Below are 14,288 nucleotides of genomic sequence, written 5' to 3' on the forward strand. Positions count from 1 at the left end.
ACCAACAATTCAAAACATAACTTCCTGTTCTGTTTCTCTAAAGAAAATAAAAGATGAAAAGACAAGAATCAGGTAAAGAGACCAACAGAGATCTTATCGCTACACTTAATAATTTTTTTTGTTAAATCCTTTTAGAAAGCATTAAAACCCTATAAAAGACAGGAATGATGAATAAAATTACTTTTATTCTCATGAAACATCAATTCAGTTGTGAAATATGAATAACAGTTCTCAAAGGTGAATTTGCTATGTGAGGGGACATCAGCTGCCTTGGTGATCTTTTCCTTTTCACAGACATCAAGTCAAAGCCCTTTCTTGAAATTTGCTTTTCTAAAATTTCTCCTAAATATTAAAATCACTTTTAGGAAGCTAAAGAACAGACAGAAACCCTTTCACAGGCTGCCTTAGAATATGACATTCTGTGTCAGAGTTCACACATGGCAGGACATAAAACGTCAAACTGCTTAGAACAGACATCTGGACCTCTCTGCCTTAGCTTTGTGCTGGATTCAATGCTGCCATGGCAGTGGGAAAAGTACCTGAATAGCCACGGAAATAACAACCCAGTCAAATCCTCAAAGTCACCGTCTCTCAAGCTTAAACTAATAACAATGTTAGGTGTATTCTTGGAGTCAGATAACTATCATAGTCCGATTTATAATAGATGTTTAGTAAATTTATAACTGGGTTATCATTATTTTAACTAAAACATTTATATGCTTCTTATAGAAGATCTTATAAGGCATGTAGCATTATTCAAATAAAAATCCTAACTCTGGCTTGTAAGGTCCAAGTGTCATCCCGTATAAATTTGATCCCAGTCAGGGGGAGGGAGCTGATTGATGTTTCACTCTCACATCAATATTTCTCTCTCACACCAATATTTCTCTCTCACATCAATGTTTCTCTCTCTCTCTCTCTCTCTCAAAATCAATAAAATAAAATAAACAAAACTTAAAGCTCAAAGAATTTATATGCTGCCCGAAATGACAACAGCAAAAAAGAGATGAAAAGGAGAATTTGACAAAGACTACTATTTGTGGAAGATGCTGCTTAAGGTCCATGGATTAGTGTAGAATGTTTAAGTAGTCTCCTAACTGCTGACCTAATCACAACTGTCTTTCTAACTCATGCAAATCACCTAAACTATTTCATCCGGACTCTGTGGTTTAGAGCAGTGATGGCAAACCTATGACATGTGTGTCAGAGGTGACACACGAACTTATTTTTTTGGTTGATTTTTCTTTGTTAAATGGCATTTAAATATATAAAATAAATATCAAAAATATAAGTCTTTGTTTTACTATGGTTGCAAATATCAAAAACTTTCTATACGTGACATGGCACCAGAGTTAAGTTAGGGTTTTTCAAAATGCTGACACGCTGAGCTCAAAAGGTTCACCATCACTGGTTTAGAGAGTACCAAGTTTCCAGCTTTAAATATTATCATAGCCCCATTTTTTCTATGCTATCTCAAAATCATGTTAATTGGTGATAGGGTACTTCAGGGAGCTAACAATCAGATACTATTTTATAGCAGCCTGAGATAAAGTATTACCCACTAATAATTCCAAAATTTGGAATTCTGAACTTGCTGCTATCCTTATAATCTAATCTGATTTACTAGACTGTTGTTGCTCAAATCAATTAATTAACACATTTTAAAAAATAATTTGTCAATATAAATGTTAACTGTGCTGAATGCCATGTGAAGGCATTTAGAGACAATAACAGAAGATATATTCATCCTGTCCTTGAGGAACTTGCCATTATTGGGGAAGACAAGACTAATACTCTCATAAGTCCAATAGATAAGTGATAGACATTAAAATTATGAAAATAAACATTGAAGATAAATAATTATCCTTAGTTTTTTTGTTGCAGTCACCAAACACTTTAAGCAGGGCGTGAATATTCCTACCTCCTTGACATGAGCATCATCAAAATACATCCATTTGCGGATCTTTGTTTGGAAAAAGAATGTAGAATAATGTTTGCCGTAGTAACAGATCATTCCTACTAAGTACAGTTCAGACTGCTTGGCCCGGTCATCTGTCACTCTGAAAAATAGCTGCAGGGAAAGAAGAGAAAGGAAAGAGCAGTGACATAACCCTCTCACATCTGCCAGCAGACTGACTCCATCATTTCTTAAGATACTGACTTGCTTCTCTGCCCATCAGTATAAGATTTTTTGCTGATCCAATTAGTCATCAGAAATGAACCCAAAAAGGCAAAATGTAGGGAAAAGCAAAATAGTGGCCAGTAACTGGTAAGGTGGTGATGTTCCCCCATAACTCCCAATAATATTTTCTTGATAGGGCCGATCACAAGAGGAGTCAGAAAAAGTTGACAAAACAAAACAAAACAAAAACATTCTCAAGTTTCAAAAGTTATTTATCAGCTGGCACCACAAATACAAATTTCCTGCTGAGTCCCTAAGTAGGGGGTAAGAAAGCCCTTAGGAGAAGCAATACCAGCATTTCAATTCCTACATGTCCAACACTGTCCTAGGTGCAAAGGAACATACAAAGAAAAAAAATGAAGAAAATTATTCTTGCATGAGGAACTTATTTGGTTGGAAAAACAATCATAAAAATAAAACTAGAACAGTGCAGAATATACTGTAGGCTACAGAATTTTAGAAAAAGGAGATTTTGTTATATATAGCCTACTCATGTCAGAGATTTCTTGGGAAGAAGACCTAAAATAAGATCACAAAGAATTCACTTATCCTCAGTAGTGGTTTAATGAAACTAAAACACAACAATAGTCATAGTACTATCCCAGAGCAAAACTATGAAAGAAAACCACAGAGTTTCTGGTTCTTCTCTTGAACCAAAGGAAAACCATGGCTGTCCCTACACCAGGGCATGGAGCTGAAGAGGTTAAGCCCCCTGGTGTGACGTCTGTTTCCCTGTGTATTTTCCTAACTAGACCCACGGAAAACCACTAACCCACCAAATGCTCTGCCAAGCTACCTCATTACCGTCTCAACAGATATTGGTTCCTCACTGTGAATTCCGTACTGTAGGACTCAAGCCACCAACTTTCACCTCCGTCACCCCCCAAAGCAGCTTTAGTCAGGATTGCTCACTTCTTTGACCTTACCACCTCCCGTGGTTGAATACAACTCCCTGTTCTACAGTGGTATGAACTAATAGTGAGTAGAGCACACTTTATAAATTGCATGATTTTTACCAGTACCTAAGCTCGGCCTATCTTGTCTTTCAAGGCCATGGTCATCCCACTTTTTATAAAAAGCCTTTGCTGCCTACCCAAAGGAGGTAAGTGAGCATTTACATGCATGTACATATATGCATATACATATAAAGTAGTGCCCCTTATCTACAGCGGATAACATTACAAGACTCCCCTGGCAGATGTCTGAAACTGCAGATAGTACTAAACCCTATATACACTATGTTTTTTTCCTTTACAGTTTAATTTATAAATTGGGCACAGAGGAGATGAACAATAATAACTAATAATAAAGTAGAACAATTATAACAATATACTGCAATAAAGTTATATGAATGTGGTCTTTCCCTTTCTCAAAATCTTCTTGTACTGCACTCACCCTTCTTGTGATGTAAGATGATACAATAACTAGTTAATGAGAAGAAGTGAAATGAATGACATAGGTCGACACTGTGATGTAACATTAGGCTACTTTAAGGGTTACTTGAATATAAACACTGCTGCACTGTAATAATCACTGTATATGTATATGTACCAGTATATGTACATGTATATGTACAGATACATAAAAGTGTGGATACCCTGGACAAAGGGATTATCCAATTCCCAGGAAGCAGGGAGTGAAAACAGGGTGGGATTTCACCACACAACTCAGAACTACACGTGACTTAAAAGTTACAAATTGGGACTGGGAGACCAAGATGGCGGCGTAGGTAAACACCGGAGACCGCTGCCGCAAACAACCATTTCAAAAATACAACTAAAAGACTGAACGGACATCACCCAGAACCACAGGAAGGCTGGCTGAAGAGAGACTCTACAACTAGAAGGAAAGAGAACAGCAAATCGAGGCTCAGAGGCGGCGCAGTGTGGAAAATACAAAGGTACCGAGGTGCGCGCGCAAAGCGGGCTGGTGGCTGAGGGCGCGGTTGTCGTTTTCTGTTGGGAGTGAGTCTCAGACTCTGGGCTCCAGATCCGGGCGAGTCTCTAGGGACCCAGACTCAAACGGGAGAAGCGGGATTATCCGGCATCAGTTGGAACCTGAGGGCAGCTTTCTCTCCGAAGTTTGCAGCGGCTGCCGGGGTTCTGAGAAGCAGAGCCTCTGGGAACGGGACTGAGAGTGGCCATAACTGCTCCCTCCGCCCGCCCTGTTGATCCCGCCCCGCCCAAACCCTGCGCACAGCCATTTGCCGATCGCCTCAGGCAAAGGCTGGATTAGCGCCTCCCCAGAAGGCAGACGTTTTCCATACAGCTGATTCCTATAGCCAGTGGGCCTGGTGGTCAAACCCCTCTAGTGTTAACTACAACAATTAAGGCTTGGCTAGAACAAGACTGCGCACAGAGACCACAAGGGGGTGCACCAAAAAAGCATAAAAGATGCGGAGACAAAAAAACATGACAGAAATGGAGGATATGGAGCTAAGAATCGCAATTTTGAGGGCTTGCCATAAATTTGTGCAGAACCTCACGAAAACTAATGAGACCCTCGATGCTACGATAAAGAAATTAGAAAGTAAGCATACACAGACTGAAATAAAGAATATTATACCCAATAGCAGACCAGAGGAGCACAATAATCAAACAAAAGATTCGACAAAAAACACCCAATTGGAAAAGCAAAATGAAAAAAGAATCCGAAAGTGTGAAGATAGTGTAAGGAGCCTCTGGGACAGCTTTAAGCGGTCTAATATCAGAATTATTGGAGTGCCAGAAGATGAGAGACAGCAAGATATTGAAAACCTATTTCAAGAAATAATGGCAGAAAACTTCCCCCATCTGGAGAAAGAAATGGACTTACAGGTCCAAGAAGCGCAGAGAACCCCAAACAAAAGGAATCCAAAGAGGACCACACCAAGACACATCATCATTAAAATGCCAAGAGCAAAAGACAAAGAGAAAATCTTAAAAGCAGCAAGAGAAAGAGACTCAATTACCTACAAGGGAATACCCATACGACTGTCAGCTGATTTCTCAACAGAAACTTTGCAGGCCAGAAGGGAATGGCAAGAAATATTCAAAGTGCTGAATACCAAGAACCTACAACCAAGATTACTTTATCCAGCAAAGCTATCATTCAGAATTGAAGGTCAGATAAAGAGCTTCACAGATAAGGAAAAGCTAAAGGAGTTCATCACCGCCAAACCAGTATTATATGAAATGCTGAAAGGTATCCTTTAAGAAGAGGAAGAAGAAGAAAAAGGTAAAGATACAAATTATGAACAACAAACATGCATCTATCAACAAATGAATCTAAGAATCAAGTGAATAAATAACCTGATGTACAGAATGAACTGGTGATTATAATAGAATCAGGAACATAGAAAGGGAATAGAATGACTATTCTTGGGGGGAAAAGGGGTGTGGGAGATGCGGGAAGTGACTGGACAAAAATCATGCACCTATGGATGAACACAGTGGGTGGGGAGTGAGGGTGGAGGGTGGGGTGGGAGCTGGAAGGAAGGGAGTTATGGGGGGAAAAAAGAGGAACAAATGTAATAATCTGAACAATAAAGATTTAATTAAAAAAAAAAAAAAAAAGTTACAAATTGTTTACTTTTGGAATTTTCCATTTAATATTTTCAAGACCATGGTTGACTGTGGGTAAGTGAAACCACAGAAAACGAAACCATGGATAAGAGGGATTACTGTACACAAGTATAATTGTCCAAAACTCTGTAATATTTGTCATTTAGGATATACTTTTGTGTTCAGTGTTCACACCCTTGAGCAAGAATAAGACGCAATAACTCTAAGAGTTAAACTAACACTCACATCACCCAACTTAAGGCAGGTACCCAGGCTATGAATGACATCCTCTGCCAAGTCTGAATGGTCCGAGTCCCATACCAGTCCAATTGTGATAATCTGTGGAGCATTCATCAACACACGGCGAATCCGAATCCTCTCTCCACAGTTGCTCTGAAATACACATATAAGGCTAGTTTGACGTGTTTCCCACTGGCTCTACTTCAATTCCACTAATCCCAGGGTTCCCCTCTCTACCCAAACCCCACCACTGACTTACTCACCGGACAGTTCCGGAGATCCCCCATGGTGCTGGCATTCTGTAGCAACTCACCAAACATGCTTGGAGAGGGTTTTTCTCGTCTTTCCAGCATACAAATAGCCTGATTGCTTCAAGATGGGGAATAAAAGGGTGAAGATGGTGAGAGTTACAACTAAATCAAATAAATCATTCATGCAAACTCCTCATATGTTTGACTTTCTTCCTCTGCCCACTAAACTGAAGGCCCGTGTCCTGACCAGCCTCAGTGTCCCACAAACACAGTGAGTGCCTCTGCCTGTCCCCAAATCCAAAGCTCATAGAATCCCCCTTCCTCCTCCCACTTTGCTGGACAGAACTAAGCCTAGGAAAAAATGAGGGATGGAAAAGAAGGAGAACAAAGGTTATTTTAAAATTATAGTTCTGAGTTCCTACAATATAGCATAGACTCAGCAATAAGGATATAAGCTACTTGGATGCTTCCAGTTAACACCCAATCAACTGTATGCATGCCTCAGGGGACAGAGAACCCTGTAAGACTCACCAAAGGGAAGTGGTAGAGATGTAATGCACCATCTGGATGAAAGGCAGCGGATCAGACGTGGCGCCACAGCTAGTACATACACACTGGGCCCAGGAAGGAAAAAGCAAAACCAAACAGCCACAGTCATTCATTGTTTTGGCACCCATCTAACACCCCACATCTCAGGATAAAGTGTCCTTGAAGAAAAGGTATAAGAAGTGATGGGGTCCAGCCAGTGTTGCTCAATGGTTGAGCATCGTCAACCTATGAACCAGGAGGTCATGATTTGATTCCCGGTCAGGGCACATACCCAGGTTCTGGGCTCAATCCCCAGTGGGGGGCATACAGAAGGTAGCCAATCAATGATTCTCTCTCATCATTGATGTTTCCAACTCTCTCTCCCTCTGCCTTCCTCTCTGAAATCTATAATATATATATATATATATATATATATATATATATATATATATTTTTTTTTTTTTTTTTTTTTTTTTTAAGTGATAGGGATAGAAATAAGGTTCACCTGCTCAAACAATGTCATTGCAAATTTCTGGTGGGAGATGCAGTGTTGGGCAGTACATATATCCTCTTTGGTTTCATCAGCAATATGGAAGTGAATTCTCATCAGCAGGTTTTCCTAATAGGGAAAGAACAGAAGCAGTATATCAACAATACTTAATAGACAAATGTACAAATTGGTTGTCAGTTTACTCAGAGAAATAGCAATCCTTCTGGAAGATAGGAATACTTCTGATTTTTTTAACTCTTTAATTTGAAATAACTATAAATTCTCAGGAAGTTTCAAAAAAATTATATAGGAATTCAAATGTACCTTTCACCCAGTTTCCTCCGATGGTAACATGTTGCATAATTATAATACAATATCCAAACCAGGAAATGGACATCAATACAATCCAGAGTGTATTCAGGTTTCCTCATTTGTGTTTATGTGTAGCTCTGTACAATTTTATCTCAGGTATAGAGTCATGGAACCACAATCATAATCAAAATATAAAACTGTCCCACCCCCACAAGGCTCCCTCATGCTATTCTTTTATAGTTTTACCCACCCAATTCCAACCCTAATCCCTAAAAACACCGATCTATTCTCCAAATAGATTCTCCAATAGAATTCTCCAAATTCTCTAAAAAAAATGTGTTATTTTTTAAATGCTAGCCCAGCCAGTATAACTCAGCCTTTGAGCATTGATGCAGGAACCAAGAGGTCACCGAGTCGATTCCCAGTCAGGGCACATGCCCAGATTGCGGCTCGATCCCCAGTAGGGAACGTGCAGGAGGCAGCTGATCGATGATGTTCCTTTCTCATCGGTGTTTCTATCTCTCTATCCCTCTCCCTTACTCTCTCTCTAAAAATCAATAAAAATATTTTTTTAAAAAAATAAAATGCTACATAAATGGGATTATAATATATAATCTTTTGCTATTGTATTTTTTACTCAGCATAATTCCCTTTAAAAAATTTTTATTGATTGATTTTAAGAGAAAGAAACATTGATTTAGTGTTCCACTTATTTATGCACTCACTGGTTGATTCCTGTATATACCCTGAGCAGGGATCAAACACACAACCTTGGCATATCAGGCTGACACTCTAACCAACTGAGCTACTCGGCCAGGCTCAGCATAATTCCCTTCAGATCCATCCTGAAGACTACATAAATCAAGAGTTAATTCCTTTTTATTGCTGCATAGTATTCCACAGTGTGGTTGTACACAGTTTGTAACACCATTCACCTATTAAAGGCATCTGGGTTGTTTCCAGTTTGGGGCTATTATGAATAAATCTTCTATGAATATTCATATACAGGTTTTGTATGAACATAAATTTTCATTTCTCTGGGATACAGGTCCAGGAAGGCAACTGCAGAATCATATGGTAGTTTGCAAGTTTCATTTTTTAAGAAACTGCCAAACTTATCCAAAGTAGCATTATCATTTTATAATCCCACCAGCAATACAGCAGTGATCCAGATTCTCAGGGGTACCTCTGATTTTGGCCTACATTTTACCCTGTAATGGGATGTATATCATTCTGAGTTGTTTAATAAATGCACAGTCTTTTGGAGGTTGATGGAGAGAACCCAGAGGTCAAAAGAGTTAGAGTTTTCTACCGAAAATCACTGGGAGAAATGTAGTTATCCAAATAGCACATTACACTTGTGCTAAGAATTCAGTTATTCTCTGTTTAATTATCTTTAGTAATTAAATACAGGGGTTCTCAAAGTGTGGTCCCCAAACCAGTAGCATCAGTGTTAGCATCACCTGGGCACTTGTCAGAGATAGATATTTTGGGGCCTTATTCCAGAACTATTGAATCATAACCTCAAGGGGACAGGAGCCAGGAATTTGTATTTTAATGAGCCCTGTCTGCTCTGAAGGTGACAGCACTGTTTTATGCAATGGCAAGCACGAAACTACCCTAAGCCTAAAGGAAAAAGAGTAAACCTGCGAAGCTATTCATACTGCATTAGCAGGGATACCCTTGAGCTCTGAGAAACTAGGGAAATGTCTAGTTCTAACTGTAGAGACCAGGGGCACAGTAAGTAGCCACAATACAGTAGCCAATCCCTGATGGGAACCATCAATAGTCCCACCCCAAATCAAAGAGAGGCCAGAGGCCAGCACTTACAAAGCACTCCGCAGCATCATCCATAATTCCCAGCTGGAAGCGCTGTTCATCCTGGAAAGTCTTTGCCAGAGCACTGCGGAGAGTGTCAGACGGAAGGACTTTTTCGCTACTGCACTGAAACTGGTTAAAGATTCCCTGCAGGGAAGAGGTTAGACAAGGGGAAAAGCACAATGCTGTTATTAAGCTTCTAAACATCCCAGTCTGTCATGCTAGCAACTCCATGCTCATAGCTGTGGAACCAAATGTACCTCCTACAGGTTGATATGCTTGCAGTTAGTAATAATAAAAAAAAAAGTAAAAAATGAGTCAGAATAAAGGGCATGATCCTAATAAGAATAAGGATTCTTGCTCTTCCAACTGAGTATGATACCATCAAAGACACATTAGGAGAGACCACTGTCATGAGTTAATACAATTCAATCACCTCACTTCCTCTGATATAGACAGAGGTGGGTGTTCTTCAGTAAATAGAGATAAATTACATGTAAGTGGATTGGTAAATTATTCTCGGGGGGCTCATTCTATGAAACTTGGATCTCTTCTTTTTTAATTGCTTAGCTAATTCAAAATTACCCGAAAGTGCAAATAATAATATAACAAACACCTACATGTCTAACACCAAGAAATAAACATTCCATCATTTTTACTTCCAATCTACAGAATAAAGCTAACGTCCCATTCGAGACTGCCCACTCTCTACCAGCCACTCACTATCATGAGTTTGTTGCATAATCTTTTGTTTTTAATACTTTTACATATATACATATACATATATAAACACTCTCTGTATATTTAGGGATATATATATATACACATACATATTTATATATATATGTACATATATATATACACATACATATTTATATATATACACACACACACAGAGTGGGTTAAAAGGATTACAGTTGTTCATATAGAAAATAATACAATAATTAATAAATAAAAGTACAAGTATTTCACATATATACTTTTGTGTGTGTGTATTTTTTGTTCATGTACAAAGTATTACACTGAATTTCACTTTTTAAAAAAATTCAGCATTGTTTTGAAATCTACCCATAATGATATAATATATATACCTGGTTTATCCCTTTTCCCTGCAGTGTTGTATTTTATCAGGTGACAATACCACACGTATTTATCCATCTCTTTATTGGCAGATATTTTGGCAGTCTCCAATTTTTTGCTATTATAAAGTCTGTGCAAACTTTTACTTCCACCAGTGAATATAAATAAATTTCCCCATATCCTTATCAGCAATTAATACAATCAGACTGATTCATTTTATTCTTTCTAGCTACATTTGGTTTTTCTAGGTCTTTGTAAGTATTACTGTGGCAAATATCTTATTCCAGTCTCTGGTGTCTTTTATGTGCAGCAGTTTTTTATTTTGGTGTAATTAAATGCATCTGTCGTCTCCATCTTTACCTACATCTGAAACAATGATGAGTGTTATGTCCACAGAATGGAAACAAAGAGTGGCAACGAGTAGCACCTGGCTTGATGAGTCCTTCCCAAGTGGTATTGAATCTTACCCACAGAGACTAGAATGCACTCTTGACAGCCGCAGCTCATGGCCCAGATCCTCACTCAACCACCCAGATAAACACCTCACTCAACAATGAGTTACATATCAACAGTCCAAAGAATGTCATTTGCTTAAAATTCTTGCCAGTAACTTCTTCATATAAAAAAATCCCAGGGTCATTTTCAGACTTACTAATGAGACCATAAGTCTATAGTTTATAGTTTCACTTTATAAACCTACCTAAGTGATCTAAGAATAAAAGGCCCCACCCACCTAGAATGGTCAACTCTTGGTCCTCATTTTACTTGACCTATCAGTAGCTCAGTCACTGATTCCCTTCAGGTTTTTATTCAAATATTATCTTCTCAATATAGTATTTCCTGATCACCCTATTTAAAATTGCAAACTCCACCCCCTCTTCCTAAATCTCCCACCCTTGCCAGTTTTATTTTTCCCCGTGGCACTTATTACCATCTGTCATAGCATGTATTTTACATATTTATTGTCTGACTGCACTCTCTAGAATATAAATATGAGGACATAAATTTCTGTCCTTTAATTCCCTGCTATCCTCCCAGCACCTTGAAAGGTACTGGCATACAGAGGGCAACCAATAACTAGTTTTAAATAAATAAATGCAGAATTGAACAAATTAATCAATCATGTGATGTGGGTAGATATTATTAAGGGAATATATATATTTTATTTATTTATTTAAAATATATTTTATTGACTTTTTACAGAGAGGAAGGGAGAGGGATAGAGAGTTAGAAACATCGATGAGAGAGAAACATCAACCAGCTGCCTCCTGCACACTCCCTTACTGGGGATGTGCCCGCAACCAAGGTACATGCCCTTGACTGGAATCGAACCTGGGGCCCTTGAGTCCGCAGGCCGACCAGGGCAGGGAATATATTTTTAAGTCTCCCCTCTTTTTAAAAATATGTTTTTATTGATTTCAGAGCGGAAGGAAGAGGGAGAGAGATAGAAACATCAATGATGAGAATCACTGATTAGCTGCCTCCTGTACCCTCCCAAAACCCAGGCATATGCCCTGATTGGGAATCTAACTGTCACCTCCTGGTTCATGGGTCAATGCTCAACCACTGAATCACACCGGCCAAGTCTCTCTCTCTCTCTTTCTCTTTTTAAAGCAGGTAAAGAATTCGCTAGAAAAGGTGAACATTTTTCTTAAGGTAATATAACTGGCTAGAACAAAATGGGACTAAACCTCGTTCTGCTCATTCCAAGTAGGAACTGTTTCCTCATTCTACTCTCTTACTAGCATCATTTCTCATACACATCGAGCATCCATCCCTATAGCAGTTTAAGAATATATTACTGTGTAACCTGCTAGTATTTCCCTACATATAATTTTATATGCTGTGGAGAAAGCAGTACCAGCAATACATATTTAGTATTATTTAATAAGCTAGGAGCTGGGAGGGAAATCCTATATAATAAAAGGCTAATATGCAAATTGTTCCCTTAGGCATTTGACCGACGAGGACAGTGGTCGGCAAACTTCGGCTCGGCAAACCGCGGCTCACGAGCCACATGTGGCTCTTTGGCCCCTTGAATGTGGCTCTTCCACAAAATACCGGCTCTTCCACAAAATACCAACTTCTGCGCATGGGCCACAAAGTTTCAATTGCACTGTACGTGCGTGCCCACACGTGGTATTTTGTGGAAGAGCCACACTCAAGGGGCCAAAGAGCCGCATGTGGCTCGCGAGCGGCAGTTTGCCGAACACGGGACTAGGAGTTCAACTGCTCACTATGACGTGCGCTGACCACCAGGGGGTGGCTCGGAATGAAGGAAGCCCCTGGCCGGCAGCCGGCAGCCAGGGGAAGGAAGGCCCCAATCAGCCCTGATCACTGGCCAGGCCTAAGGAGCCTACCCATGCACAAATTCCGTGCACTGGGCCTCTAGTCCATTATAATTACTCCAAGTTATTCACAAGTCTATTATAAATGTAGGGCCAGACCTTCCATAATTTTTTGCTGGAAGTAGAATAATATCTATGAGTAGCCTCTTAAAGAGACCAAAAGGAAAGGTCTAGGTCCATAGTTAAACTCTCCCAGAGGGCAACTGGATATCTGCCAAGTGACCTCTGGGATTTTGAAACTTGGGGGAATTTGAAGAAACAAAGGAAAAGGATGGTGGGAAAGAAGCAGTGACTACTTCTATAAATAAATAGGGGTCTGAGCACTTGAGTTGCTGAACGTCACCTCAGCTTGGCAAATCTTAGTAACCACTATCATAAGCCAACCTGCTGCTCTTCTCAATTGTTAATGGTAAGACATTACTTCTGATGAAGGCTCTATCTCTACAGGTTTGATGTATTAGGTTTGGTCCTTTTTGTTCAGAGTTCAAAACTGGTTCCAAAACAAAGTAATGATAAATTAGTTCCAGAATACTTTATATAAATATATTTGCAAACTACAGCTCCTTTAATCTTTATCAATTGGGTTTCCTCAAGAAGTAAGCCCTTATACTCTAAGGCAGTGGTTCTCAACCTTCTGGCCCTTTAAATACAGTTCCTCATGTTGTGACCCAACCATAAAATTATTTTCGTTGCTACTTCATAACTGTAATGTTGCTACTGTTATGAATCATAATGTAAATATCTAATATGCAGGATGGTCTTAGGAGACCCCTGTGAAAGGGTCGTTCGACCGCCAAAGGGGTCGTGACCCACAGGTTGAGAACCGCTGCTCTAAGGCATCAACAGTTCCTAATGAATTAACTTCTCTCCCAGCATAGTACTAGTTATGTTAGCATTCTAGAGAGAAAATAGTAACTTTCTTTGTTCTACGGTTCAGTATGAGGAAGAACAGGGCTCCACTAAGAGATGGTGTAGTATAGCAGTTAAAGAAGATGAACTCTGGAACCAAACTATCTGAGTTCAAAATACCAGCCTTGTTACTTACCATTTTTATGATCTTGGACAAGTTACTTAACTTCTCAAGGCTTTAGTTTCCTCTTTTAAAAAGAGAATTTATAATAGTATTTACCTCCCTGGGTTATTTAAGGATTAATAAGTTATCTGTATATCCAAAGCTTAGACTAATTCCTGGCAGTATGATAAGTGCTACCTCAGTGTTAGTTGTTATTATATTATCATCTACACTAATAAAAGAGAAACATGCAAATTGGTGTCACTCCGCTATGCCCACCAGCCAATCGGATGAGTATGCAAATTAACCCAACAAAGATGGCGGTTAATTTGCATACGCAGGCGCGGAGCGAAGACTGAAGACTCCGGCTGGACTAAAGACTGAAGACTGAAGACTGAAGAGGCTTGGCTTCTCCGCTGTGGCCAGACCAAAGGCCTGGGTCCCGGGTGCCAGAGGAAAACCAGTGCCAGCAGCCAGGGGAAGGA

At 39.4% G+C, this 14,288-nt stretch overlaps 1 protein-coding gene across 15 annotated transcripts in view; it reads right to left on the reverse strand.

Annotated features, from left to right (window-relative positions):
• The window catches only part of USP54 (ubiquitin specific peptidase 54), a 118,997-nt gene that overhangs the window by 39,347 nt on the left and 65,362 nt on the right, over positions 1-14,288 (reverse strand). For all 15 annotated transcript variants that reach the window (XM_070432980.1, XM_070432982.1, XM_070432985.1 and 12 more), the window contains 6 exons: positions 9,376-9,510; positions 7,249-7,362; positions 6,747-6,829; positions 6,228-6,333; positions 5,971-6,117; positions 1,922-2,071 (listed from right to left, as the gene is read on the reverse strand). In XM_070432980.1, the coding sequence (XP_070289081.1) occupies positions 1,922-2,071; positions 5,971-6,117; positions 6,228-6,333; positions 6,747-6,829; positions 7,249-7,362; positions 9,376-9,510 (735 nt within the window). The remainder of the gene's footprint in view (positions 1-1,921; positions 2,072-5,970; positions 6,118-6,227; positions 6,334-6,746; positions 6,830-7,248; positions 7,363-9,375; positions 9,511-14,288) is intronic.

This window comes from Myotis yumanensis, unplaced genomic scaffold (assembly GCF_028538775.1).
Source record: "Myotis yumanensis isolate MYYU_CA2020_CCGP unplaced genomic scaffold, mMyoYum1.0.hap1 SCAF_13, whole genome shotgun sequence".
NCBI classification, from domain to species: domain Eukaryota; kingdom Metazoa; phylum Chordata; class Mammalia; order Chiroptera; family Vespertilionidae; genus Myotis; species Myotis yumanensis.